The 26,553-nt window shown below is 46.3% G+C and overlaps 1 protein-coding gene across 4 annotated transcripts in view; it reads right to left on the bottom strand.

The window, feature by feature from the left end:
• Nucleotides 1–26,553, bottom strand: part of ATRN (attractin) — a 182,927-nt gene that overhangs the window by 132,961 nt on the left and 23,413 nt on the right. For all 4 annotated transcript variants that reach the window (XR_011697956.1, XM_071557080.1, XM_071557081.1 and 1 more), the window contains exons 2-3: nt 9,455–9,538; nt 4,530–4,643 (exon numbers count right to left, since the gene is read on the bottom strand). Coding sequence is in view for 3 of the 4 variants with exons in the window: in XM_071557080.1 (XP_071413181.1) it covers nt 4,530–4,643; nt 9,455–9,538 (198 nt within the window). In the remaining variant the exon portion in view is untranslated. The remainder of the gene's footprint in view (nt 1–4,529; nt 4,644–9,454; nt 9,539–26,553) is intronic.

Below are 26,553 nucleotides of genomic sequence, written 5' to 3'. Positions count from 1 at the left end.
TTGGAGTTTCTCTAATTCAGATCTGGAGTTTCTCTAACTCAGACTTGGAGTTTTATCTTATTCAGACTTGGAGTTTCTCTGATTCAGATGTGGAGTTTCTCCAATTCAGATCTGGAGTTTCTCTGACTCAGATCTGGAGCTTATTTAATTCAAATCTGGACTTTCTCTAATTCAGATCTGGAGTTTCTCCAATTCAGCTCTGGAGTTTCTCCATTCACATTTGGAGTTTCCTTAATTCAGATTTGGAGTTTCTCTAACTCAGATCTGGAGTTTCTCTAACTCAGATTTGGAGTTTCTCTAACTCAGATTTGGAGCTTCTTTAATTCACACTTGGAGTTTCTCAGATTCGGATTTGGAGTTTCTCCAATTCAGACTTGGAGTTTCTCCAATTCAGACTTGGAGTTTCTCCAATTCAGATCTGGAGTTTCTTATTCAGATCTGAAGTTTCTCTAGCTCAGATTTGGAGGTTCTCTTACTCAGATTTGGAGTTTCTCTCATTCAGGTCTGGAGTTTCTCTAACTCAGATTTGGAGCTTCTTTAATTCAGACTTGGAGTTTCTCTAACTCAGATTTGGAGTTTCTCCAACTCAGATCTGGAGTTTCTCTCATTCAGATCTGAAGTTTCTCTAACTCAGATTTGGAGTTTCTCTAACTCAGACTTGGAGTTTCTCCAACTCAGATCTGAAGTTTCTCTAGCTCAGATTTGGAGTTTCTCTAACTCAGATTTGGAGTTTCTCGAACTCAGATTCGGAGTTTCTCTGATTCAGGTCTGGAGTTTCTCTAGCTCAGATTTGGAGTTTCTCTCATTCAGGTCTGGAGTTTCTCTAACTCAGATTTGGAGCTTCTTTAATTCAGACTTGGAGTTTCTCCAACTCAGATCTGGAGTTTCTCCAATTCAGATCTGAAGTTTCTCTAAATCAGATTTGGAGTTTCTCTAACTCAGACTTGGAGTTTCTCGAACTCAGACCTGGAGTTTTATCTTATTCAGATTTAGAGTTTCTCTAACTCAGACTTGGAGTTTCTCCAATTCAGATCTGGAGCTTCTTTAATTCAGATCTGGAGTTTCTCTAATTCAGACTTGGAGCTTCTTTAATTCAGACTTGGAGTTTCTCTAATTCAGATCTGGAGTTTCTCTAACTCAAATCTGGAGTTTCTCTATTCACATTTGTGGTGTCTCTAACTCAGATTTCTCCTGCACACTCTGGATTTGTTTCTCCACCTTCTCTCCCTGCACTTTTGCAGTACACACATTGCCACAGTCTCATCTGTGACCACAAACACAAACCAGCAAAGACATTTTAAACACTGTTTCATTAAAAAACCCTTCATGTGCAGAACCAGAGAGCCCTGAGGGCTCTCAGACCACGAGAGTTCAGTCTGGGCAGACACTTGGACTGTGTAAATGTTGACAATGTGCAAATATTTATGGCTGTTAAAAATTGATAAAAACCAATTTAAAGCTTCCCCCTGGTCCAATGCTGAGGATTTCCAAGATCATCTTCTATTCAGGGTAAATATCATCTTGTGAACAAACACAAAGGAGCATCAGAAGGTCAGGAAAACGAGAGGAGAGCAGGGAAAAAAATCAGGGAACTGCTGTGAAAAGCCAAGGGAGGGAACGAAAACTGAGTTTAGAGAGGGAGGAATTTATAGTGTTTATCACCAAACTCTGAAGGTTTACAGTGTCCAACTCAATCCGGCAAATCCCCTGGCAGGGGGCAAAGATAATGCAGAAGGAAATATGATTATGGGGAATAATGAATTTAATATCACTCAGCAAAGTTAATAAAATAGGAACACTGCTCTGAAAAAAAATACAAAAAAAATAAAAATAAAAAAATTTTCGAGTTCATTTGTTTTTCTGTCAGGGAAAGGTGTTTTTTTCTACCAAGTAAAGGTGTTTTTCTATCAGGGAAAGGTGTTTTTCCATCAGGGAAAGGTGTTTTTCTATCAGGGAAAGGTCATTTTTCTATCAGGGAAAGGTCATTTTTCTATCAGGGAAAGGTCATTTTTCTATCAGGGAAAGGTGTTTTTCTATCAGGGAAAGGTGTTTTTTCTATCAGGGAAAGGTGTTCTTCTATCAGGGAAAGGTGTTTTTCTATCAGGGAAAGGTGTTTTTTCTATCAGGGAAAGGTGTTCTTCTATCAGGGAAAGGTGTTTTTCTATCAGGGAAAGGTGTTTTTTCTATCAATGAAAGGTGTTTTTTCCAGCAGGGAAAGGTGTTTTTCTAGCAGGGAAAGGTGTTTTTCTAGCAGGGAAAGGTGTTTCTCAAAAGCTGCTTTTCTGGCACTGGAGCAAACAAAGCATCTGCCATTTCCTGAGCTTGGATCACTGAACCCTCCCTGCTAATGAAGATGGAATTCCAATGTCATCTGGAGGAGCAATTAGAGGAAACAATTGCAGTTTTTTGCTACCTCAGACATGGCATTGTTTGCCTGTCCTCAGGCTCAGAATTCCCAGAGATTCACAGGAGATTTCCCAGTCTCAGTCATGATTCTCAAGGCTGGGAATTGCTCATAACCTCAATTTCAAAAACTTACTCATTTGGGGAAAATACACAGGGCACAAATCAGCATTTCCCCTTTTCCTCAGCATACTAAAAATTAGCTTAACTGAAGCAAAAAATGATGAGGAGTCAGGATGGCATTGGTTCCTCTTGCTGCATATCCATCAGTGCAGGATACTCCAGAGTTTTTGGAGGATTTTACATAAGGAAATGTTGTTTCTTCTCCAAATCAGGTGAGAATAACACAATAATTCATTAGTGTGTCCTGTCCTGCCCTGGGGTTGTCCTGAAGCTTTGCAGGAATCTTTGCAATTCCAGCTGAAGGCCCAAAAAACACCCTTAATTTTTTTAATCAACTTTCTGTTCCTCTGCTGATCTTCCCTCTGAGAGATTAAAAGGATTTTCTGGAACAAACCCCAAGTATTTTTAGCTTTCACAAAGGAGAGGAAGCCCAGAAGGGAATTCTGGAAACAGTGACAGCCACTTGGAACAGGCAGAGCCCAAGGGGAACCAGCAGGTTTTTTCCAAGGATAATTTTAGACTGTGGCTGCCCCATCCCTGGGAGTGTCCAAGGCCAGGTTGGACACGGCTTGGAGCACCCTGGGCTGCTGGGAGGTGACCCTGCCCATGGCAGGGGTGGCACTGGATGGGCTTTAAGGTCCTTCCAACTCAACCCAACCCATGATTCTGGAGCCCCTCTGGGCTGGAGCCAGGCTGGGAGAGCTGGGGGGGTCATCTGGAGAAGAGAAGGCTCCAGGGACACCTGAGAGCCCCTGGTAGGGCCTGAAGGGGCTCCAGGAGAGCTGCAGAGGGACTGGGGACAAGGCCTGGAGGGACAGGACACAGGGAATGGCTTCCCAGTGCCAGAGGGCAGGGATGGATGGGATATTGGGAAGGAATTGCTGGCTGGGAGGGTGGGCAGACCCTGACACAGGTCGGGTAGAGAAGCTGTGGCTGCCCCATCCCTGGGAGTGTCCAAAGCCAGGTTGGAGCACCCTGGGCTGGTGGGAGGTGTCCCTGCCTATGGCAGGGGGTGGAATGAGATCACAGAATCACAGAATGGATTGGGCTGGAAAAGACCTCCCAGATCATCAAGTTCAACCCTTGGGCCAACTCCAGTCCCTTTACCAGATCATGGCACTCAGTGCCACGGCCAAGCTCAGCTGAAAAACCTCCAGGGATGGGGAATCCACCCCCTCTCTGGGCAGGCCATGCCCCTCCCAACCCGAACTTGATTTTAGGTTTCCACAAGGTTGTCTGACCCTTGGCTGTTATTTCTGAACACGTAACAAACAGCTTCAAAATTGAAATTAAATTAAAGTCCATAAAGACACACAGAATGGATTGAGACCCACATGGCTGCAACACCAACTGACTTTTGCCTTCTGCCAGCAGTGACACACTCAAGGTTTGACTCATAAATCATGTTCAAAGTTCATAAATGAGGCCTTTTTCTCCTTACACAGAATCACAGAATATCCTGAGCTGGGAGGGACCCCCAAGGACCATCCAGTCCAGCTCCTGGGCCTGCACAGACACCCCAACAATCCCACCCTGTGCCCCAGAGCATCATCCCAACCCTCCTGGAGCTCTGGCAGCCTTGGGGCCGTGCCCACTGCCCTGGGGAGCCTGGGCAGTGCCCACCACCCTCTGGGAGAAGAGCCTTTCCCTGAGATCCCACCTGAGCCTGCCCTGGCACAGCTCCAGCCCTTTCACCAAATCATCTCCCATCAGCCCAACCACAACAGCAATTTTTTTCCCTCTCCCAACACTGAGGATTTAGAAATGAAAACATAACCCTTCCCGGTCCCAGGGCAGTGACAGGGTTTGTCCATTGTGACAGCAAAAACAACTCCTGAATTGTTCATTCTGGTGACAACTGCACAAAAGGCCACTTTGTGGCTCCCCTGCTGCACTTGCACTGTCGGGTTTTTGCATTCCTGGGACACACTTGCACTGTCAGAAGCCACACTGAGGTTTAAAATCTCCCTGGGCACAGGTGGAGGTTGGCAAGGGGCACTCACCTGAAGGCTGCCAGCAGGGGGGCATAGATGGAGTCCCCATCGTACACATACAGGTGGTCCCAGCTGCACTCGGTGGCAAAGTGGTTGAAGCGAAGCCTCAGGATGGTGTTGGGCCTGTGGGGAAGAGAAAAACCACCAAAAAGGTTTGGCATCAGCCCCTCACACACGTGGCAGAGTCCCCTCACACGTGGCAGAGTCCCCCCAGGCATGGCAGAGTCCCCACACAAGTGGCAGAGTCCCCACACACGTGGCAGTCCCCCCACATGTGGCAAAGTCCTCTCAGACATGGCAAAGTGCCCCCAGACGTGGCAGAGTCCCCCCACAGGTGACAGAGCCCCCTCAGACATGGCTGAGACCTCCACACCTGGCAGCGTCCCCACACAAGTGGCAGAGTCTCTCCAGACATGGCAGAGTCCCTCCTGACGTGGCAAAGTGCCCCCAGATGTGGCAGAGTTCCCTCAGACGTGGCAGAGTCCCCCCCCACAAATAGCAGAGTCCCCACACACATGGCAGAGTCCCCCCAGACATGGCAGAGCCCCCCCACACGTGGCAAAGTCCCCCCAGACATGGCAGAGTCCCCTCACACTCTCCTGGGACTGTGCTCTGCTCTCAGCCAGACTCCACCTAAGGCATTTGGTGGAGCTGCAGATGCATCAAACACCCTGTGCCCAATGCCCACCTTGGCAAAGCCCTCCCAGCCCGTGGAGTCCACTCTGTGCCCAATGCCCACCTTGGAAAAGCCCTCCCAGCCCATGGAGCCCACCCTGTGCCCGATGCCCACCTTGGAAAAGCCCTCCCAGCCTATGGAGCCCACCCTGTGCCCGATGCCCACCTTGGCAAAGCCCTCCCAGCCTATGGAGCCCACCCTGTGCCCGATGCCCACCTTGGAAAAGCCCTCCAAGCCCATGGAGCCCACCCTGTGCCCACTGCCCACACTGGAAAAGCCCTGCCTGCCCATGGAGCCCACCCTGTGCCTGATGTCCACCTTGCCCACAGCACTGAGTGCCACAGCCAGTCCTGCCTTGGGCACCTCCAGGGATGGGCACTCCAAACCCCCCTGGGCAGCCCCTTCCAATGCCCAACCACTCTTTTTGTGAGGAAATTCTTCCTCATGTCCAACCTGCACCTCCCCTGGTGCAGCTTCAGCCCATGTCATGCCACTCATCCCTGCCCTCTGGCAGTGGGAAGCCATTCCCTGTGTCCTATCCCTCCAGGCCTTGTCCCCAGTCCCTCTCCAGCTCTCCTGGAGCCCCTTCAGGCCCTGCCAGGGGCTCTCAGATGTCCCTGGAACCTTCTCCTCTCCAGGTGAGCCCCCCAGCTCTCCCAGCCTGGCTCCAGCCCAGAGGGGCTCCAGCCCTGCAGCATCTCCGGGGCCTCCTCTGCACTTGCTGCAGCAGCTCCACAGCCTTGGGCTGTTGTTGCCCAGGGCTGGGGCAGCTCTGGGGGGTTTGGGGGCTCCCCTGAGGGGGCACAGGGGCACAATCCCCCCTGCCCTGCCCTGCTGCCCATGCTGGGGGAAGACTTCTGGGATGTGCCAGGTGGAGCTTCTCACCATGGGAAGACACCATTTGTTTTATATTTAATATGCAAAGATTCACCCCAAGAGAAGCCACAGCCAACCCCTAATTGAGGGCTCAGCTCCAGGAGGGTTCAAACACCCCCAGCACCGTGCTGGGACCTCAGATAAATACCAGGGAGTGGTGCCAGCCCTGCCTGTGCCCACCCACAGCTGTTGGAAGGACAGATGGAAGGGAGCAGGATCCCTCCAACAGCATCATCCTTGGATTGCCATGAAATCCCTGCTCACCCTCATTAACTAATTAACCAAATCTCAGCTTGTCACAGAGTCCTTCCTGCCCAAATTCTTCAATGGGCATTTTCTGTTGGGCACAGGAATCTACTCCAGCCTTTGGGAAAGGAGCAGCAGGTGGAACTCAAGGGTCATGTCCTGCTTAAGAAAAGGTCTCAAAACTGAGCAGACTGTGGAGTCAGAGGGGTTTGCTTTGGAGAATAAAAGCCACATTTGGCTGGTTTGGGGCTATTTGTGGTTCTTCAGGGGATCAGCTGAGTGTTTTTATGGCAAAGGGACTCAAAGGAGGAGGGATGGGGGTGACACCTCACTCTGAGCTCTCCCAAACTTCATCCCTGAAAACCAACATCATGGAATTAGAAAATAATGGAGTTACTCCTTTGGGGAATAAAGCAATGGAAAAGTGAGCCAGGTTTGGGTGGTTTGGGGCCATTTGGTTGGGTTTTTTTGGATCAACTGAGATTTTTTATAGGACAAGGGACCTGAGGGAGGAGGGATGGGGGTGACACCTCACTCTGAGCTCTCCCAAATTTCATCCCCACTTAACCCTGAAAACCAACATCATGGAATTAGACAATAATGGAATTATTCCTTTGGGGAATAAAATGATGGAAAACTGAGCGAGATTTGGGTGGGTTTAGGCCATTTGGAGGGGTTTTTTTGGATCAACAGAGTGTTTTTATGGGGAAAGGGACCTGGGGGAGGAGGGATGGGGTGAACACAACACCCTTTAAACCCACCAGTCAGGATGGTTGATCTGGCTGTGCTGGAATTGCCCAGCTTGCTTTGTCTGTAATAACACTCTTGTGAAATATTTGTTTAATTACTTGTAATTACAAACTATCTGCACTTGGGTCCCCATTCCCTACAGAAATTACAAGGTGCTGCCACTTGGAGCATCCAACTTTTGATCTCAACCACCTGGAAGAACTTGGATCCTTTGCACAGTTAATGAGCAGTGGTTGGCTCCCAATTCCAGAGTTCTGGATGGTTCTCTGGAGCAGCTCAGCCCTCAAATTTGAGTTCCTTGGGAGTTTGGGAATTTAACTTTTCCATCCCAAATAAAGGTCTGAAATAGATTCAGAGAATATCCATTTTCTGCAAACCCCCAAACAGGGAAACGTGGAATGGGTTGAGTTGGGAGAGACCTTAAATATCATCTCATTCCACCCCCTGCCATGGGCAGGGACACCTCCCACCAGCCCAGGGTGCTCCAAGCCCTGTCCAACCTGCTCTGGGACACTCCCAGGGATGGGGCAGCCACAGCTTCTCTGCCCAACCTGTGCCAGGGCCTGCCCACCCTCCCAGCCAAGGGTTTCTCTTTAATGTTCCACCTCACAGGATCATTTGGGTTGGAAAAGACCTCCAAGATCATCGAGTCCAACCTGTGGCCAAACACAACCTTGGAGACCAGCCCATGGCACCAAGTGCCACCTCCAGCCTTTCCTTGGACACCTCTAGGGATGGGACTCCACCACCTCTCTGGGCAGCCCCTTCCAATGCCCAACCCCCCTTTCTGTGAGGAAATTCTTCCTCATGTCCAACCTGCCCCTCCCCTGGTGCAGCTTCAGCCCATGTCCTGCCATCCATCCCTGCTCTCTGGCAGTGGGAAGCCATTCCCTGTGTCCTGTCCCTCCAGGCCTTGTCCCCAGTCCCTCTCCAGCTCTCTTGGAGCCCCTTCAGGCCCTGCCAGGAACTCTCAGGTGTCCCTGGAGCCTTCTCTTCTCCAGGTGACCCCCCCAGCTCTCCCAGCCTGGCTCCAGCCCTGCAGCATCTCCGGGGCCTCCTCTGCACTCGCTGCAGCAGCTCCACGGCCTTGGGCTGTTGTTGTCCAGGGCTGGGGCAGCTCTGGGGGGTTTGGGGCCTTCCCTGAGGGGGCACAGGGGCACAATCGCCCCTGCCCTGCTGCCCATGCTGAGGGGCCAGCCCAGGGCACGGGGGGTTCAGGGATGGGGCATGCCCACCTCATGATCCCCCAACACCCCCAAATCCTGCCCCCAGGACTGCCCTCCATCCCTTCCCCACCCACCTGAGTTTGTGTCAGGATTGCCCAGACCCAGGGGCACCACTTTGCACTTGGCTTTGTTGGTCTCCATGAAGTCCCCATGGTGCCACCTCTCCAGCCTGCCCAGGTCTCTCTGGATACCCCACTCCTTCCCTGTATCCTGTGACCGCACCAAACACCTTGGTGGCACTGGCAAAGCTGCTGGGCCTCAGTCCCACTGCTCATGTCACCCACAGGGAGAAGGCCAAGGCAAAGTGTGCTCTGGGCTTTTGGCATTTTAAGATGCCTCAGTTGGCAGTGCCCAGTGCCAGTCCATCCTCCCACATGGGAGGTTTAGGTTGGACATCAGGAAGACGTTCTTTGCAGAGAGAGTGCTCAGGCATTGGAATGGGCTGCCCAGAGAGGGGGTGGATTCCGCATCCCTGCAGGTTTTTCAGCTGAGCTTGGCCGTGACACTGAGTGCCATGATCTGGTAAAGGGACTGGAGTTGGACCAAGGGTTGGACTTGATGGTCTCAGAGGTCTTTTCCAAGCCAATCCATTCTATGATTCTGTGCTGCTCCCAAACACCTCTGCAGGAAACTGCTGCAAGCAAAGGAAGGATCAAGTCCAGGCAAGGCAGCGAAGTGAGGGGAGAGGCCTCAAGGACTTCCCCCAGGTTAGCAAACCTCTGCAAGAAAAGTCACTGGTGCTCTGAAGTCCTCATGGCCCAGTGAATAAAGAAGAATCTGAAGTATCTCCTTCCAGACACTGATTTTTTCACAAAGGGGCTTTCAGAGGGTTTCATCTTTATTTTTCCATAGTGCCAAAAACCCCCATGTGAATCCCAACATGTCAATGGCCCACTGATATCAGTTAAATAACCCAGAATCCTTCTTTATTCACCCAAAGACACTGAGCTTTTTTCACCATATGCTGTTTCAACAGAAACCTCTCAATCATAAGTCAGTTTTAAGGGTAAAAAAACCCAAAAAATTATTTACCAACAACAACTTAGTGCTACCTTACCCAGTTTTAAGAAAAAGAGAAAGGTGAGATATAAAAATCTTCAATGCAGAGAAATCTTAACCAAAATTCAGAGAGGAGATGCCAAGCTGCTTCCAACACTCACCTGCCCTCGATGAGCCACGTGCACTTGGTCTTGTATTTGTAATTCCCAGGCCCATCCGTGACGTACCCTGAAGGTTCAGTGAGCCTGGAAAGACAAAACCAAGGCAGGCATTGGTTCCACTGGGTCCAAACATTCTGAGGTGATTTCCTAGATTTTGAAGAGCCATCGTGTCCCAGTTCAGCAGCTGGGACCAGTTTATCCCTGGGTGGCTGTGACCAAAGCTGGGCATTCTCCACCCTCCATTCATTGCCCACCAACTCTTCCCAATGGCCCATTGGCAGCAGCTGCCCAGGGCACAGCTGAGCCCTCAGGCTGGGAGCTGGTTGGGAAAGAAGCCTGCCAGAGGAGCTGGGAGAACTGCCCTGCAGGGACTCCTTGGCACCTCCACACCCACCTGAGGGCTCAGCTCTGCTCAGGGGCCAGCAACCATTCCAAAATCCCCCCTGACTCCCAGAGTCAGATCCCCCAGGGTGGAACTCCCTGCCATGGGGGAGGCACTGGGGGCTCCCACCCAAACCTGAGGGGAGACAATCTTGGGCTTTGGGGACCTCTGGGACCACTCCTGGGATCCAGAGGAGGAGCAGAACCTGGACAGGAGGAGTCCACCACTCTCCCCCAGACTGTGCCATCATCTGCACCAACAGCTTTGTCCCTTCCTTTTGCTTTGGACTCGAAGGAACCACGTGGGGCTCAGCACAGGGGCCACCAAACCCCCCTGTGTTTGTGCCCCAGGGGGTGGGTTACACTGCTGGGCTTGGGGGTTAAACCCAATTTCCTTTGTGCCATTGCATTTATTGTGATATTGTTATTAAATTGTAACTCTGACATAATCTCTCCTGAGCTGGATTCACCCCTCAGGCTGTTCCCATCCCCAGGTCATTCCTGTCCCCATTCCCATCCCATTCCTCAGCCTGTTCCCATTCCCAGGTCACCCCAAAGCCTGTTCACATCCCAGGTCATCCCTCAGCCTGTTCCCATGCCCAGGTCATCTCTGTTCCCATCACCAGGTAAACCCAGTTCCCACGGCCAGGTCATGCCCTGTGAGGTGACTGAGGTCAGAGAGCTGAGTGATTCCCACTGCTGGGACAGTGCCAGGAATACCCAAAAATCGCCCCATTCTGCTCCTATAAATAGGTGGAGACGACTTGACAGCAGAAAAGCTCTGGAGAAGGATGTGCAAGCAGAAAGTAGAGTTGGACGCATTCATCCTGAGACACACCATGAACAGCAGCTCACAAAGCCACAAAAACTCAGGATGCCACTGAAAGGGAGGAAGGGGAAAAGCTTGAAAAGGATTTAGAGGGACTGGGGACAAGGCCTGGAGGGACAGGACACAGGGAATGGCTTCCCACTGCCAGAGGGCAGGGATGGGTGGGATACCGGGAAGGAATTGCTGGCTGGGAGGGTGGGCAGGCCCTGGCACAGGTTGGGCAGAGAAGCTGTGGCTGCTCCATTCCTGGGAATATCCAAGGCCAGGTTGGACAGGGCTTGGAGCACCCTGGGCTGGTGGGAGGTGTCCCTGCCCATGGCAGGAGTGGAATGGGACGATCATTGAGTCTCCTTCGAACCCAACCCATGCCATGACTGTTGTCAGCAACATCTTCAAACACTGCCCAGTGCTAATTTCAGACAAGCAGAAGACAAAGCCAAGAGCCAAACCGTGGGGGCGCTCCTCACCTCATCCCATGGGAATCCATCCCAATATTCCAGAACGGTTTGAAGCCAGGAACAGTTCCAAACAAACACCAGGGCTGATGGCAGCACACCAGCAGCACCTGCAGGTGCCCCAACGCCCTATCCTGGCAGAACATACCTTGGCACCTGTCCCAGTTCAGCAGGTGGGACCAGTTTATCCCTGGGTGGGTGTGACCAAAGCTGGGCATTCTCCACCCTCCATTCATTGCCCACCAACTCTTCCCAATGGCCCATTGGCAGCAGCTGCCCAGGGCACACCTGAGCCCTCAGGCTGGGAGCTGGCTGGGAAAGAAGCCTGCCAGAGGAGCTGGGAGAACTGCCCTGCAGGGACTCCTTGGCACCTCCACACCCACCTGAGGGCTCAGCTCTGCTCAGGGGCCAGGAACCATTCCAAATTCCCCCCTGACTCCCAGAGTCAGATCCCCCAGGGTGGAACTCCCTGCCATGGGGGAGGCACTGGGGGCTCCCACCCAAACCTGAGGGGAGACAATCTTGGGCTTTGGGGACCTCTGGGACCACTGGTTGGATCCAGAGGAGGAGCAGAACCTGGACAGGAGGAGCCCACCACTCTCCCCCAGACTGTGCCATCATCTGCACCAACAGCTTTGTCCCTTCCTTTTCCTTTGGACTCGGGGGAACCACGTGGGGCTCAGCACAGGGGCCACCAAACCTCCCTGTGTTTGTGCCCCAGGGGGTGGGTTACACTGCTGGGGTTGGGGGTTAAACCCAATTTCTCTTTGTGTCATTGCATTTATTGTAATATTGATATTAAATTGTAACTCTGACTTATAATCTCTTTAGTGCTGGGTTCATTTCTCCTGCAGGTTCACCTTTAAACCAGCACAGCCCACCTGGATTCCTCCCCAGGCAGGTGACAAACCCCACCCTGGACACAAGGCTGGGGCAAATCCCAGCCCTCTGGCACAACCCAACTTCCAACACAACTTCAGGAATATAAAACCACCAGGACTTCAAGCTTGGAAGAAAATGAAGAAAGATCAGAAGTTCCCCAAACCCCTCTTGGAGCCTCTTCTGTGTGTTTTCCCGGGGATCTGTTAATGTTATCAGTTCGTCCTCTTTGAATATTTTGTCTGAGCCAAAAATGATTTTCCACTTTTTTTCTTCCACTGAGCACTTTTAAGGTTCATCTCTGCTCCAAATTAAAAAGGCAAACCCCAGAGATTTTTTAAAAAGCACCTTCCTCTCTCTGCATGTGAATTTATTATAATGCTTTTCAACCTCAGAGAGTGAGCTGAGGAAGCTCTGGCTGTTACTGGATCCATGGGAGTGTCCAAGGCCAGGCTGGATGGAGTTTGGGGCACCCTGGCCTGGTGGGAGGTGTCCCTGCCCATGGCACGGGGTGGCACTGGGTGGGCTTTAATGCCCCTTCCAACCCAAACCGTTCCATGATATATATTTATTTTGAATAAATATATTTATTTTGAATAAATATATATATAGAGAATAAATATATTTATTCACAATAAATATATATATTTCTTTGGAATAAATATATTTACTTGGAATAAATACATATATTTATTGTGAATAAATATATTTCTTTGGAATAAATATATACATTTCATTTGAATAAATGTATACATTTATTTTGAACAAATATATTTATTTGGAATAAATATATATATTTCTTTGGAATAAATATATTTATTTACAATAAATAGATGTACTTGGAATAAACATATATTTATTGTGAATAAATACATTTATTTTGAATAAATATATATATTTCTTTGGAATAAATATATTTCTTTTGAATAAATAGATTTATTTGGAATAAACATATATATTTATTGTGAATAAAGATATATATTTATTTGGAATAAATGTATTTATTTTGAATATATATATTGTGAAAAAATATATTTATTTTGAATAAATAAATATACATATTTATATATTTATATATTTATGGAATTCCATATATATTTATGAAATAAATATATATTTTTTGAATAAATATATTTATTTTGAATAAATATATAAATTTAATTCGAATTATTTTGAATATATTTCTTTCGAATAAATATATTTATTTGGAATAAATATATATATTTTGAATAAATATATTTATTTTGAATAAATATATAAATTTAATTTGAATTATTTTGAATATATTTCTTTGGAATAAATATATTTATTTGGAATAAATATATATTTTTTGAATAAATATATTTATTTTGAATAAATATATACATTTAATTTGAATTATTTTGAATATATTTCTTTGGAATAAATATATTTATTTGGAATAAATATATATATTTTGAATAAATATATTTATTTTGAATAAATATATATATTTTTTGAATAAATGTATTTATTTTGAATAAATATATATATATATATTTATTTTGAATAAATATATTTTAAATAAATCTATTTTCAACAGCATCTTTGAAAATTCCAACCGCTGCTCAGGAATTCACAAACCAGCTGCCAGTTTCAGGCTGGAGTCAATAACAACTCCACTGCTCCAGCCTTTTGGAAACAATATCCATGGAAAAGCCAGGAATGAAACTGGAGCAACACTGGCAACCAAAACTCAACAGGTTGTGGAAACCTGAGCAAGACTCCCAAGTTAAAACAGCCTCATTCCAGGTGCCAAACTCTGCTCACAAACTCCTAAAATCTGGACAAATTCCCTAAATTATTTTCCACAGAAATGTTGTCAAGAGTGATATCAAAAATACAATCAAACCCAATAAAATAATCCTGTCCATGGTGCAGCCCCAGCCATGTCACAGCTCGGGGAGAAATAAAAACTGGAGTGTTGCAAAACCAACAGAATTTAATGAGATTTCAGCGCCGTAAAACCAAAAGAGAGGGTTGAGTTTTATAAATACAAGAACGGCCAAAGTTCTTGGATGTGTTTTTAGCACAAACTTCCCTGTGAGTTATTTGGAGTCCTCGAGAAACTCACTCAAGGAGAGGGAGTTGAGAGCCCTCAAGAAAGAGGATTTTATCCCTTCTGCATAAAATCATAATGGCCTTTAATCATCAAATCATGCTGGTCTTTGTTAATTCTTAATTAAAAAAACCATGTTGGTCTTTGCTAATTTTTAATCATAAAATCGTAACGGTCTTTCCTAATTTTAAATAATAAAATCATAATGGTCTTTGCTAATTTTTAATCATAAAATCATGTTGGTCTTTGCTAATTTTATTTAATAAAATCATGTTGGTTTTTGCTAATTTTTATTTAACAAAATCATAATAGTCTTTGCTAATTTGTAATCATAAAATCATGTTGGACTTTGCTAATTTTAATTAATGAAATCATAATGGCATTTTCTAATTTTTAATCATCAAATCATAATGGTCTTTGCTAATTTTAATTAATAAAATCATAATGGTCTTTGCTAATTTTACTTAATAAAATCATGTTGGTCTTTGCTAGTTTTTAATTAATAAAATCATAATGGTCTTTGCTAATTTTTAATCAGAAAATCATAATGGTCTTTGCTAATTTTTAATTAATAAAATCATGATGGTCTTTGCTATTTTTTAATCATAAAATCATGTTGGTCTTTGCTAATTTTAATTAATAAAATCATGTTGGTCTTTGCTAATTTTAATCATCAAATCATAATGGTCTTTGCTAATTTTTAATTAATAAAATCATAATGGTCTTTGCTAATTTTTAATGATAAAATCATAATGGTCTTTGCTAATTCTTAATCATAAATCATAATGGTCTTTGCTAATTTTAATTAATAAAATCATGTTGGTCTTTGCTAATTTTTTATCATCAAATCATAACGGTCTTTGCTAATTTTTAATCATAAAATCATAACGGTCTTTGCTAATTTTAACTAATAAAATCATGTTGGTCTTTGCTAGTTTTTAATAATAAAATCATAATAGTCTTTGCTAATTTTTAATTAATAAAATCATAATGGTCTTTGCTAATGTTTAATCAGACCTGTCTAATTTTGTATTTTATTTTAGTTTTTGCTTTTATCTTGTAGCCAAGTCTGTCAGTTCTCTTGACCCAGCAGAGCCACAGACAAGGAGGAATTTAACCCTCTCAGATGAACTGTAAGAAATAACCCCAAAACTCTGTTTGAATTAGAGACTGAGCTGTAAGAAATAAATCAGAAACCCTGTCCAGGCTGAGGTTTGAAGCTGTAACGTTTAGTTAAAAAGAAATATAAATCTGTAGAGATCAGAGCAGCTTATTAGAGGTGTTAAAAGTCACCCAAAATATCCAGCCTGGCTTTGGGGAGTTTTCAGTTGTAACTGAGTTTATAAATCTTGAAACACAAAAGTCTGGTTGAACATCTTTGGTGGAATTACCCTCCATGTTCCCAGAGCTGAATAAATGGAAGAATTTTGTTCTATTCTATTGGATTTGATTTTTTTTTTAATTCACATCTTTTCCTGACATCCATCAGGGTGGTCCCACGCGGACACCAGATGGATCCTGGGGAGGCACCTCCAGCCCTGGGACCCTCAGAGAGACATTGGGGGGCTGGAGAGAAGGGAATGGAGCTGGGAAGGGCATGGAGAACTGAGGGAGCTGGGGGGGCTCAGCCTGGAGAAAAGGAGGCTCAGGAGGGACCTTCTGGATCCCTAAAATTCCTTGGAAGGAGGGGGGAGTTGGAGTTGGGTTGGGCTCTGCTCCAGGGAACAGGGACAGGAAGAGAGGGAATGGCCTCAGGCTGGGCCAGGGGACATTTAGATTGGATACTGGTTTAATTCCTCCATGGAAAGGGTTTTCCAGCCCTGGCACAGCAGGGGTTTGAGTTAAGAAACAATCAAATCCAACAGAATAGAACAAAATCCTTCCTTTTATTCACTGCTGGGAACATGGGGGAGTAACCCCACCAAAGATGTTCAACCAGACCTTTGTGTTTCCAGGTTGATAAACTCAGTTACAGTTGAAAACTCCTCCCCAAAGTCAGGCAGGATATTTTGGGTGACTTTTAACAGCTCCAATGGGCTGCTCTGATCTCTGCAGCTTTAGATTTCTTTTTAACTAAACAAAGTTACAGCTTCAGGCCTCAACCTGGACAGGGTTTCTGATTTATTGCTTACAGGTCAGACTCTAATTCAAACAGAGTTTTGGGGTTATCTCTTAAAATGACAGGGTTGTTTCTTACATTACAGGGTTAAATTCCCTTTGTCCAAAGCTCTGCATGGTTAAGAGAACTGACAAACTAAGGAACAAGCTAAAATAGTACAGTTCTGATTAAAAATTAATAAAGGCCATATGATTTTATGGAGTATGGATAAAATCCTTTTTCTTGAGGGGTCCCTGAATCAGGTGGAGTTCCCATTCCTGGAGGGACTTCAAAGCCCTATGGATGTGGCACTTGGGGTCATGGTCAGTGTGGCCCTGGCAGTGCTGGGGATGGTTGGACTGGATGATCTCAGAGGGTTTTTCCAATCCAACCAATTCTGTGATTCCATGAGGATTTCATCACTCACATGCAAAAAACAGAGAGCAGGGAGGGCATCACCCCCATATGCCTTTGTCACCTTCCCATGTGCCTTTGTCACCTGCAGGGACAGCATCACCCACATGTTCCTTTGTCACCTTGCAGGGACAGCAACACCTCCCACATGCCTTTGTCACCTGCAGGGACAGCATCACCTCCCATGTGCCTTTGTCACCTTGCAGGGACAGCAACACCTCCCATGTGCCTTTGTCACCTGCAGGGAGGGCATCACTGCCCATGTGCCTTTGTCACCTGAAGGGAGAGCATCACCCCCCCATGTGCCTTTGTCACCTGCAGAAACAGCATCACCCCCCTGTGCCTTTGTCACCTTCCCATGTGGCCTTGTCACCTGCAGGGACAGCATCACCCCCATATGCCTTTGTCACCTTCCCATGTACCTTTGTCACCTGAAGGGACAGCATCACCCACATGTTCCTTTGTCACCTTGCAGGGACAGCATCAACCCCCTGTGCCTTTGTCACCCTCCTATGTGCCCTTGTCACCTGCAGGGACAACATCACCCACACGTTCCTTTGTCACCTTGCAGGGACAGCATCACCCCCATATGCCTTTGTCACCTGCAGGGACAGCATCACCTCCCATGTACCTTTGTCACCTTCCCATGTGCCTTTGTCACCTTGCAGGGCCAGCACCACCCCCATATGCCTTTGTCACCCCCCATGCACCTTTGTCACCTGAAGGGACAGCATCACCCCCCTGTGCCTTTGTCACCTTGCAGGGCCAGCACCACCCCCATATGCCTTTGTCACCCCCCATGCGCCTTTGTCACCTTGCAGGGACAGCATCACCCCCCTGTGCCTCTGTCACCCTGGTGATGTCCCCCAGGATGTGCTCCTGTCCCCCGCCCCGGTGTTCCATCCCCTCCTCTCCAAAGAGCAGCTGCCCCACCCCAAGGGAACCAAACTCAGGCCCTTCACTCCAACCCTCACAAGGTCCTCAACTCCAACATCGCCTTTCAAACCCCCAGGGTGGAAAAACAACCCCGGGATCTGTTTGTAAACCTGGGATTGTAACAACCAACAGACAGTCCTGTGAATACACAGAGTGCTTAAACCTCGGGTCAAATGTTACTGTCCCGACAGTGCTGAGGGTGTTAAACTAGACCCTGATTTCCAGTTGGGCTGCAATAATTAAGGATCAAAAGGAAAGTGCTGCCTATTTCAGATTTTTTTTAAGTTAAAGACAAAAATGAAGCACTGATGAAGGTCTGAGAAAAAAGAGCTTCTACGGGAAATATATTTTATAAAAGGATTATATATTATAATACATAATATCAATATTATATTACATAAAATATATATTATATTAATATGTATAAAGATAAATAATCATTATATATTATTATATATTACATATTAAATACATTTTATATGTTATATATAAAAATATAATAATATATAACATATATGATATATAATTTTAATTATAATTTATATATTAATATATAAATATATAAATACATATTGTATATTCATATATAATAATTGGTTATATTTTTATATATTATTTTTCTTATATTTCTTATATTTATATTAATATTTATTTATATGCTATAAATATGATATATTATATATTATTATATCATATACCATATACTATATACTATTATATATACTATATAGTATATATACTGTTATAAATAAATTTTATATATATTTATATTTATTATATTTTAGTTATATTTCTTTATATTTATTTCTATGACATGAATATATATATTATATACTATTATATATCATATACTATATACTATTATATATACTATTTTATATTATAATATTATAAAACTAATATATAATAGTCTATATATAATATAATAATATTCTTATAATATAAATATATATTCTATTATGAATATATATGATATACAAGACATAATATATATTATATATTTTATATATCTATTATATTATATAACATACATTAATATAATAATATAGAATATATCATAGATATATAAAAATATACTAGATAGATAAAAATATATAATATACTTTATATAATAATATATTATCTATTATATATAATAATATATATTATATATTTTTATATATCTGTTATATTATATAATATACGTTAATATAATCCTTAATATTTTATATAAAAGTGTATTATTTCTGGGAGGCCCTAAAAGCACCAAACCCACACAAGAAAATGACCCAGCACTCGGTGGCATCTCCTGGATAAAAAACCAGCTCTGACATTGGGGGAAGCACCAGAAAACTCCCCGTGGGTTTAACGACAACACGAGGAACACGAGCAGGGTGTGGGTTTCAAACACGAATCAGCACACACTGAGAAACTCCTGCAAAGACAAGGACAGCACAACCAGGCAAAGCCTCGAAGCTGTTGTCTAATTAGCAGCTAATAAATCTAAAGCCCTGCTTATCATTCAGGATTAAATCACTTTGCTGCGGTTCCCTCCACAGCATGCCAAGATTAAAGGGACTTTCTATACTGGTACATTCCTTAAACTGCCACAAAAGAATTAGCATCTTGTCTGGAGAGGTTTGGAAGAGCCTTTGCATTAAAAAAATAAAAACAACATAAAAAAAATTAACAAAGCCAAAAACCCCTTTGCTCCTCCTCATTTTGGAGTTGCTCAGTCCAGAGATCGATGCCAACAATGAGTTTTTCTCCTCAAGCACTGCACAATTAAAAGTCATTGTTTGGGTGAATTTGAAGGCAATAAAGGAAGGGCTGTCGCAGCCCATTCCCAGAACAAAGACTTTCCAGCTTAAATTGATGGACAATTTGGCTTTATTCATCTTCTCACAGAGAGCTCTGAGGTTAAAGGATAAATCCTGGAATTTATAGATTATCATAGATTTATTTAGAGCTTGGATTTATAGGCATGGAATAGGGATCAGCCCCACTGGGGAGGAGAGAGGAGCACATAAACACCACCCAAGAATCCACTGCAGGAATTTCACACCAGCTAAATCCCTTCTCCTGCCACAGCACAGGGAAAGCTGGGAAGATCCCACCAATTCCAGGCCAGGTGTCCCAGATGAAGGCAATGACCCTACTGCAGAATCACAGAATCCTAGAATGGATTGGGTTGGAAAAGACCTCCCAGATCAAGTCCAACCCTTGGGCCAACTCCAGTCCCTTTACCAGATCATGGCACTCAGTGCTCAGCTGAAAAACCTCCAGGGATGGGGAATCCAACCCCTCTCTGGGCAGCCCATTCCAATCCCTGAGCACTCTCCCTGCAAAGAAGGTTTTTCTGCTCTCCAACTTCAATTTCCCCTGGCAGAGCTTGAGCCCATCGTGCCCCCTTGTCCTGTTGCTGAGTGCCTGGGAGAAGAGACCAACCCCCACCTGGCCAGAACTTCCCTTCAGGCAGTTCCAGACAGTGCTGAGGTCACCTCTGAGCCTCCTCTTCTCCAGGCTGAACACCCCCAGCTCCCTCAGCCTCTCCCCACAGCACTTGTGCTCCACTCCCTTCTCCAGCCTCGTTGCTCTTCTCTTCTCACTTGGGTTGGAAGAGACCTCTGAGATCAACAAGTCCAACCCTTGATCCAACTCCACTGGGATCACTCTGTCACTCTGTGCCCTGGGCTGGTGATCCCAGTGGGGTTGGATCAAGACATGGTGGATTCTCTGACCCTGGAGGTGTTTCAGGGGACACTCAGTGCCACATCCAGTCCCTTCTCCAGCCTCGTTGCTCTTCTCTGGCCCTGCTCCAGCCCCTCAAGATCTTTCCTCAACTGAGGGGCCCAGAACTGATTGTCCCTCTCCAGTTGACCCCTGGTATGGGCATCACATTCCCAGTCCTGGCACACTGTGCCAGCTCCTGAGGTGCCACTGAGGGGTGTCATTCAGGGAGGGCTGATGTCTCTGCCCTGATCCCATCAGAGCTTCCAGCAGCAGCTCCAATCTTGAACAAGTCCCCTCCTCAGCCTAAAGAAGCTGAGCCACACCTGGAGCTCCTCCAGGCTGTCTCAATGCTTTGCTTGCCCAACCAAGCAAGGAGAGGAATTTTAAAGACATTTTAATCTAAAAATGCACTGCAGCTCCTCTCTGCAGAAGAGCTTTGCTTGCTCTCTTACCCTACAAACCCAGAAACTTCTCGTTATAAGCCAGCTAATTATATCCAGAGAGAAATCATCTGACAAGACCAAATTAGAATCACAAGATCATGGAATGGTTTGGGTTGGAAGAGACATCAAAGCTCACCCAGTTTCACCCCTGCCCTGGACAGGGACACCTCCCACCAGCCCAGGCTGCTCCAAGCCCTGTCCAACCTGGCCTTGGATACTCCCAGGGATGGGGCAGCCACAGCTTCTCTGGGAATTCCAGTCCAGTCCCTTGTCACCCTCACAGAGAAGGATTCCTTCCCAATATCCCACCCATCCCTGCCCTCTGGCAGTGGGAAGCCATTCCCTGTGTCCTGTCCCTCCAGGCCTTGTCCCCACTCCCTCTCCAGCTCTCCTGGAGCCCCTTCAGGCCCTGTCAGGGGCTCTCAGGTGTCCCTGGAGCCTCCTCTTCTCCAGGTGACCCCCCGAGTTCTCCCAGCCTGGCTCCAGAATCACAGAATGGTTTGGTTTGGAAGGGACATAAAGCCCATCCAGTGTCACCCCCTGCCATGGGCAGGGACACCTCCCACCAGCCCAGGGTGCTCCAACCTGGCCCGGGACACTCCCAGGGCTGGGGCAGCCACAGCTTCTCTAAAAGAAAATAAAATCAGTAATTCTTATTTAATGCCATGGATGAACCTGCTGCCCAAATTCTCCCCCCCCTGCACCCCAAAATGCCCCCCCTGGCCCCTCCAAAAGCCCCCTGAGGGTCTGCTTTGGCTCCAAACCTCCATCCCTGCTCATTTCCAGGCCACAAAAGCTCCCAAGTTGGTGGTGGCACTTCCAGCAAAGCTCAAGTCCCAAATCAGTCAGTGCTGCAGCAAAAAAAGGAAATATTGGGATGTTCTATAAATAAACATCCCAGCCTGACCCACTTTCCTTAACAGGGATAGAAATAATTCAATTTATTTCCTGTCTAACACGCTAAAAATTTCTAAGCTACTACGTAGCAGAGTCACCTGCTGGAAAAGTGATCCCTAAAAACAAAAAAAGTCAAGGAGTTGGGAAAGAGTTTGGTGTAAAAAAGGTGAACTTTGGTGGTTTCCACACAGAACAGACAAAGAGATTTTTGACTCCACAAAATGACAAATATTTAACATTTTAAAGCAAATTTTTTTTGGTTGAAACACCACCAAGAATGACACGGGAAGAGCAGGGAGTCAAAAAAGAAAATAATGTGTTGATTAATGAAAGAAATTCTCAGATAATGAAGTGATTTAATGACACCTTGATCAACATAGTAATAAGGGTGTAAAAGTAATAGTAAGAGTAAATCATGAGTGTAAAAATAATAAGAGCAAATATAATAATAATAATAATAAGAGCAAATATAACAACAACAAAAAATAATAATACCACAAGTATTAAAAATAATAATACAGAAAAGGAGATTTTTCAGCATCAAACCTGAGGGAAGAAGGGAAGTCTGTTCCTCCAGAAATAAAGTCTGTATGTTTGTAACACAGAAGGATGTTCTGCCTGCCCAAAAAAGGTCCTCCCCCTCACATGGATTAATTAAAAGAATGAAAGGCATGTTAATATTATTTCCCTTGGAGGAGGGCACGGAGAAGGATTTCATTGAGGGAGGAGGAGGAGAAACCCACAGAGCACCAATGATGAAAATAAACCCCTTTTCTATCACTACAATCTCCTAAAATATATTTAAATTATTTCATTTTTGGGGTGGGATGGAGAGCAGTCCTGGAGGGAAGGACTTGGGGGTGTTGAGGGATCATACACTGAACATGTCCCATCCCAGCCATCCCCGTGCCCTGTGCTGGTCCCCCAGCGTGGGCAGCAGGGCAGGACAGGGGGGATTGTGCCCCTGTGTCCCTCAGGGGAGCCCCCAAACCCCCCCAGAGCTGCCCCAGCCCTGGGCAACAACAGCCCAAGGCCGTGGAGCTGCTGCAGCGAGTGCAGAGGAGGCCCCAGAGATGCTGCAGGGCTGGAGCCAGGCTGGGAGAGCTGGGGGGGTCACCTGGAGAAGAGAAGGCTCCAGGGACACCTGAGAGCCCCTGGCAGGGCCTGAAGGGGCTCCAGGAGAGCTGGAGAGGGACTGGGGACAAGGCCTGGAGGGACAGGACACAGGGAATGGCTTCCCACTGCCAGAGGGCAGGGATGGGTGGCAGGACATGGGCTGAAGCTGCACCCAGGGGAGGGGCAGGTTGGACATGAGGAAGAATTTCCTCACAGAAAGGGGGGTTGGGCATTGGAAGGGGCTGCCCAGAGAGGTGGTGGAGTCCCATCCCTAGAGGTGTCCAAGGAAAGGCTGGAGGTGGCACTTGGTGCCATGGGCTGGTCTCCAAGGTTGTGTTTGGCCACAGGTTGGACTCGATGATCTTGGAGGTCTTTTCCAACCCAAATAATCGTGTGAGATGGAAGATTAAAGAGAAATCCTTGGCTGGGAGGGTGGGCAGGCCCTGGCACAGGTTGGGCAGAGAAGCTGTGGCTGCCCCAGCCCTGGGAGTGTCCAAGGCCAGGTTGGATAGGGCTTGGAGCACCCTGGGCTGGTGGGAGGTGTCCCTGCCTATGGCAGACTTAGACCATCTTTTTGGTCCCTTCCAACCAAACTATTCAACAATTTTATCTTCCAGCACCTGCAGAACCAACTGGAAATCAGCACCAACCTTCAAAACATCAGCATTTCAACTCAGATGTTAAATCAGCATTCAATTTCAGATTGCCAAAATGTAGGGGAAAGAAAGATGGGAATAAAAAAGCTCTCTTCTATTTTCTGGTTTTACAGGAGCTCCTCATTTCCTCACACATATTGGTACAGAATTATAAACACTTCCATAAACACTTAATCAGTTCTTCTCCCTTCCCTTTTCCAGCTCTGGGCAGCTGTTCCTCTATCCCAGACTGTTCTGTTAAATTCTCAATCACAGCAGGAAAAGGAATGATTTGTAACCCCTTTGCAGAAAGGCACGAGTGGTATTTCCCCAAAATCATTTTAATGAAAGCAATTTCATCCTAAACAGACAAAAAAGGAGCTAAAGAAAGGAGGCAAACACTGAACCTTCAGGTTTTCCCTGGAGGCAGGTTTAGAAAGTGGGTTGCTTGAGAAATCCCCTTTGGAAAGGGCAACAAAACTCAAGAATAATCCAGATGAGTCCAGACTTTCCACAGCTTGGATGAAATCACCTCCATCCCTTCAATAACAACTTCCTGCTGCTGGCACAGGTTGGTAGAACCCCCTGGCATTACTCCAGCACCAGTGCCAGCTTTCCCAGCAGCTCCTGGCAGGAATGAGGCAAACCCAGGGAGCTCAAACCATCCCAGTGTTTATTTAAGAGCCTGAAAAAAGAAACGAAATGTAAAAGTCTTCCAGTAACTCAACAGCTCCAAACTGCAGGAGGTGAAGAGTTGAAGGGACTGGCAAATGCCAGGCTGTGTTTGTCACCCTGGCTGTGCCCACAGTCCCCAAGGAACAGGGCTGGGGTTGGTCACTCTGAGCAGCTGCACTTCATTAAATTCATCTGCACTTCATTAAATGCATCTGCACAGTAATTTTTATAACCCAGATCAGAGATTTCCTAACCCATCAACAGAAATTCTTGGCTGTTAAAACCTCCAGACAGGATTCCTTAGCAGGGCAAAAAGAGCAGCAAAATTCACTTTTTTAAAGAGATAAACCTTCCCAAAAACAAATGAAGATAGGACGGGAGAGCTGGGGGGGTCACCTGGAGAAGAGAAGGCTCCAGGGACACCTGAGAGCCCCTGAAGGGGCTCCAGGAGAGCTGGAGAGGGATTGGGGACAAGGCCTGGAGGGACAGGACACAGGGAATGGGATATTGGGAAGAGATGAGATACTGGGAAGGAATTGCTGGCTGGGAGGGTGGGCAGGCCCTGGCACAGGTTGGGCAGAGAAGCTGTGGCTGCCCCATCCCTGGGAGTGTCCCAGGCCAGGTTGGAACAACCTGGGACAGTGGAAAGTGTCCCAGCCCATGGCAAGAGGTGGAACTGGATGGGCTTTAAGTCCCTCTCAACCCAACCCATTCCATGATTGCACTGACAAGGAATTGTGCACAAAATGCTACTCTGGCTGCTTCAGTTTCCCAAGAAAAGCAGGAAAGGAAAAGGTTTGTGTCTCATTCCAGTTTCTCAGCCAACTTCCTCCATTTCCACCCCATTATCTCCATTCACAACCGAGACAAACCATTATTTACAAGACAAACATGAAGCACCTGCTGCCCACACCCCATGAGGGCAATTCCATCCCTGCCCTCAAACTGGTGGCACTGAGATGTGTCACTTGGCTGTGCCCTGGGAGGATGAGGAGAACCTGCTGAGTGCTCCGGAGCAGAAAACCTCACCCCACTGCACGTGGAGAGGTTCCCTCCAACACTGCATTGTCCACCTTGGGCACCATGGGAAGGATTCCAAGGATTGTTGATGCCCACAAGGCTCTTTTCCTCTTGGATGCTCTAAAATTCTTGTCCCAGGGGACCCAGGGACCCCCAAGGACCATCCAGTCCAACCTCTGGCCCTGCACAGACACCCCAACAATCCCACCCTGTGCCCCAGACCATCATCCCAATGCTTGTCCACATCTTGAAGCCAGAGCTCAGGGATCCAGAGGCAGCCAGAGGTGCCTTCCTGAGGTGTTTCAATCCTTGGGAAGCTCTGCTGGGACCTGGGACAAGACAGGGGTGGTCCAGGGTGAGGTTGGTCTGCAGAGAATCACAGAATAGCCTGAGCTGGGAGGGACCCCCAAGGACCACCCAGTCCAACCCCTGGCCCTGCAGAGACACCCCAACAATCCCATCCTGTGCCCCAGAGCATCATCCCAGCTCCCTGCCCTGCTGTGGGGCTGGTGGGGACAATCTGGGTGTGCCAGGCCCCCATTTCTGCTGTTTCACACCATAAATCCCAAACTCCAGGAGAGCCAGAGGAGGAAATTCCAGCTGAACATCTCCCAGCCCTCCCCAGGATGTCTCAATGAATCATCCCAAGGTCAGGAACTTCCCTCTCATCTCCTGTGCTCCAAATGAATCTGTCAGAGGGAATTTATGGCAGGAGGAACAAGAAATGAAGTTTCCACAGCGATGAATTCCTGCCTGACACATGAAAAATCCAAAGGTACCAGGCACGGGATAATCCTTTCCAGGAAGCTTTTTGTTCTTGTGTTAAAATTATCCCTGCAAAGGTACAAATGAAAACTCCTGGGATGAAAACTCATGGTTTAAAGAAAAAAAATATATATATAAAAATTATGCCTGCAACTTGTTTTCTGGGAAATTTTAGAATTTTTGAGAGACTGGATATGGCACTTCCTCCCTGTGATCCAACGGCTCTTCCTGAACCCACAGCAACCTTTTTCCAAGGCTCTCCCTCCTTTCCTCTGCAGCCAGAATTATTTCTCCATGACCTGTCAACAGGCACAGGCTCTGCCAGAGGAGCTGGAACCTCCCAGAGCTCAGCCAGCCCCTGCTTGGCTGCAAAGAACTTGGGATCCTGCCCTTCCCAGCCACATTCCCACAATTCCCCAGCACAGGGGCATTGGCAAGAGTGGATTTTATGGAAGTGGAGCATTCTATAAAAATTCCATGTCAGTGCCAAACCTTTGCAGGGTTACTGACCATGTCAGTCCAGAATTGGAGACAAAATAATCCCTTTATGGCCCAAAACTAAATGAAAAATCATTTGTGTAAATAAACAGAGGGGGAAAAAAGAGGCAGTTTGCAAACATGAAGTTCTACAGGAGAACTTTAACACAACATTTTTACCCAGTTTCCAACATTCCTCACCAAAAACTCAACTTCCCACCCGAGGTTTTGTTTGAATTTTCCAAATCCTTAAAAGCCAAAATAGTTAAAAATAAGGTTTTAATCTTATA

Source organism: Pithys albifrons, chromosome 5, assembly GCF_047495875.1.
Source record: "Pithys albifrons albifrons isolate INPA30051 chromosome 5, PitAlb_v1, whole genome shotgun sequence".
NCBI classification, from domain to species: Eukaryota; Metazoa; Chordata; class Aves; order Passeriformes; family Thamnophilidae; genus Pithys; species Pithys albifrons.
This window is presented reverse-complemented; position numbering and strand designations above follow the sequence as displayed.